At 29.5% G+C, this 1,880-nt stretch overlaps 1 protein-coding gene across 2 annotated transcripts in view; it reads left to right on the forward strand.

Moving 5' to 3' along the window:
* Positions 1 to 1,588, forward strand: part of LOC106791354 (janus kinase and microtubule-interacting protein 1-like) — a 31,107-nt gene extending 29,519 nt beyond the window's left edge. For both annotated transcript variants that reach the window (XM_014756927.1, XM_014756928.1), the window contains exons 13-14: positions 63 to 212; positions 390 to 1,588. Coding sequence is in view for 1 of the 2 variants with exons in the window: in XM_014756928.1 (XP_014612414.1) it covers positions 63 to 86 (24 nt within the window). In the remaining variant the exon portion in view is untranslated. The remainder of the gene's footprint in view (positions 1 to 62; positions 213 to 389) is intronic.
* Positions 1,589 to 1,880: the final 292 nt, after the last annotated feature.

Here is a 1,880-nt window from a genome sequence, read left to right on the forward strand (position 1 = left end):
AAAAAAAAAAAATAAGGATTGGCTACTACTACTACTACTTTACCGTATATTTTTTGTGGCAGGTGATCTACTTTCGCTGGAGGTGAAGGTCCTTTCCTTTCTTGTCGGTGTAGAAGAGACCATTCGTATGCGCGCTTTTATACTCAACAGCATCGCAAGTACCACGATATGATCGATAAACTTCAACGTTGATCTCTCAATGCATTAGCAAGGTACAAAATATTAACAGATTTTTACTATACGATTTTGATAAAAAAAAAAAACATAATTTTTATTTTTTCCCTAACGATATAACATCGATAAATAAATGGGATTTAGATAATAATAAATTTGTTGAAATGTTAAATCAATAATGGAAAAATAATAATGAAAATGTTTCATTGCTGCAGGACAAAATGGCTGGCGTTGCTTGACAGCGGCTAAGCATCGACCAGAATTTGTTTCTGAGGGGAAAGAACAATGGAGTTATCGTCATCATTCGTTGTGTACCATCGAAAGCAAATAGAAAAAAAAAAAAAGAATATCATGCGCGCTTATAAGTCTCTCCAACACTACAAGCTGAAAATCTACATCGGTATAGTAAAATACTACCAACACGAAGAAAATCAAAGGACCCTTTTGTCAGTGCCAAAATGAACATAATCTGATTATATAAAACGGAACCAAATTAGGTTGAATGTATTTCGATCTGCATCTGATCGAGATATCTTTTGATATACAATAAGTGTCACTTAAAATCAGTCAATGATAGTCTAGAAATAAATTAATACATTAGTAAACTTTTATTATATATTTAATAAGTTTATTATATAAATAATCCTTTCAAGTAAAACTCATTAAATATGTGATAAAGTTATACTAATGTATTTATTTCTAGACTGTCTTCATTCTAAATACAGTATACTAATATTTTTCGAGTAAAAATCTAGTAAGTTTAACACGGTTTACGATTTTAAGTGATACTCATTCTACGCATTTTGATACTTTTTCTTTTCTCTTTTATATATATATATATTTTTTTTCAGACAATGCAATCGTATGAAAGAATACAATCAAATGAAATTCAATGGTTCATATTCGACGAATATTGAAAAACCGAATTTTCAGAAAAGTTTAATATAAACTATTGATATTATACTCGACAGCATTTCATTTCGGTATCGTATATATTTGGCTTCGTACAGTCGGTTTCTATCGATAAAAAACTTTGCAGGTAACAAAAACGAAAGAAAGAAGTAAAATCGATCCTTGCCATTTTTTATCCTCGCCTTTATATAAACAATTTCCGCATTATTTACCGAAAACGTAATCTCTCTGTAAGCGATTTTTATAAAATACGAATCGAAACGAATTCTAAATCCCAACGAAAATCTTCGTATCCATTTACGTAATATTATTACATACAGTACGAAGACAAAAATGTATATAAATATATATTAATTTTTTTTTTTTCCAATCGAATGCGACGAAACGATACACGTAATAAGTATACGTAAATACGTACGTGTATTAAACGAAGGAAAAGAAAATAAGAAAAAGAAAGAAAGAAAGAAAAAAAGAAAAAGAGAGGGAGAGAGAGAGAGAGAGAGAACAAATAATGAATTAAAAAAAGAAAGTGTGTGCGTGTATGTCAGCTTGAATTATAATATACGTATACATATATATATATATATATATTATTTGAATATTTTGTAGGATTTACAAAACGTGTCTCTAGTCCACTTTTCATTCGAGCGTAGCGCCACGTTCTTTTTACCATATCAGTAAACAGTGGTTTAAATTGTTCAGTTTTATCGTATAGTTTTACAAGTATATATGTATGCCTCTATGCACACCTCTATATTGCATTCACTTAACTTTATACGAGTCTTTTCTTTTTA

The sequence above is a fragment of the Polistes canadensis genome, unplaced genomic scaffold (genome assembly GCF_001313835.1).
Source record: "Polistes canadensis isolate GaletaPanama2010 unplaced genomic scaffold, ASM131383v1 scaffold_300, whole genome shotgun sequence".
NCBI classification, from domain to species: Eukaryota; Metazoa; Arthropoda; class Insecta; order Hymenoptera; family Vespidae; genus Polistes; species Polistes canadensis.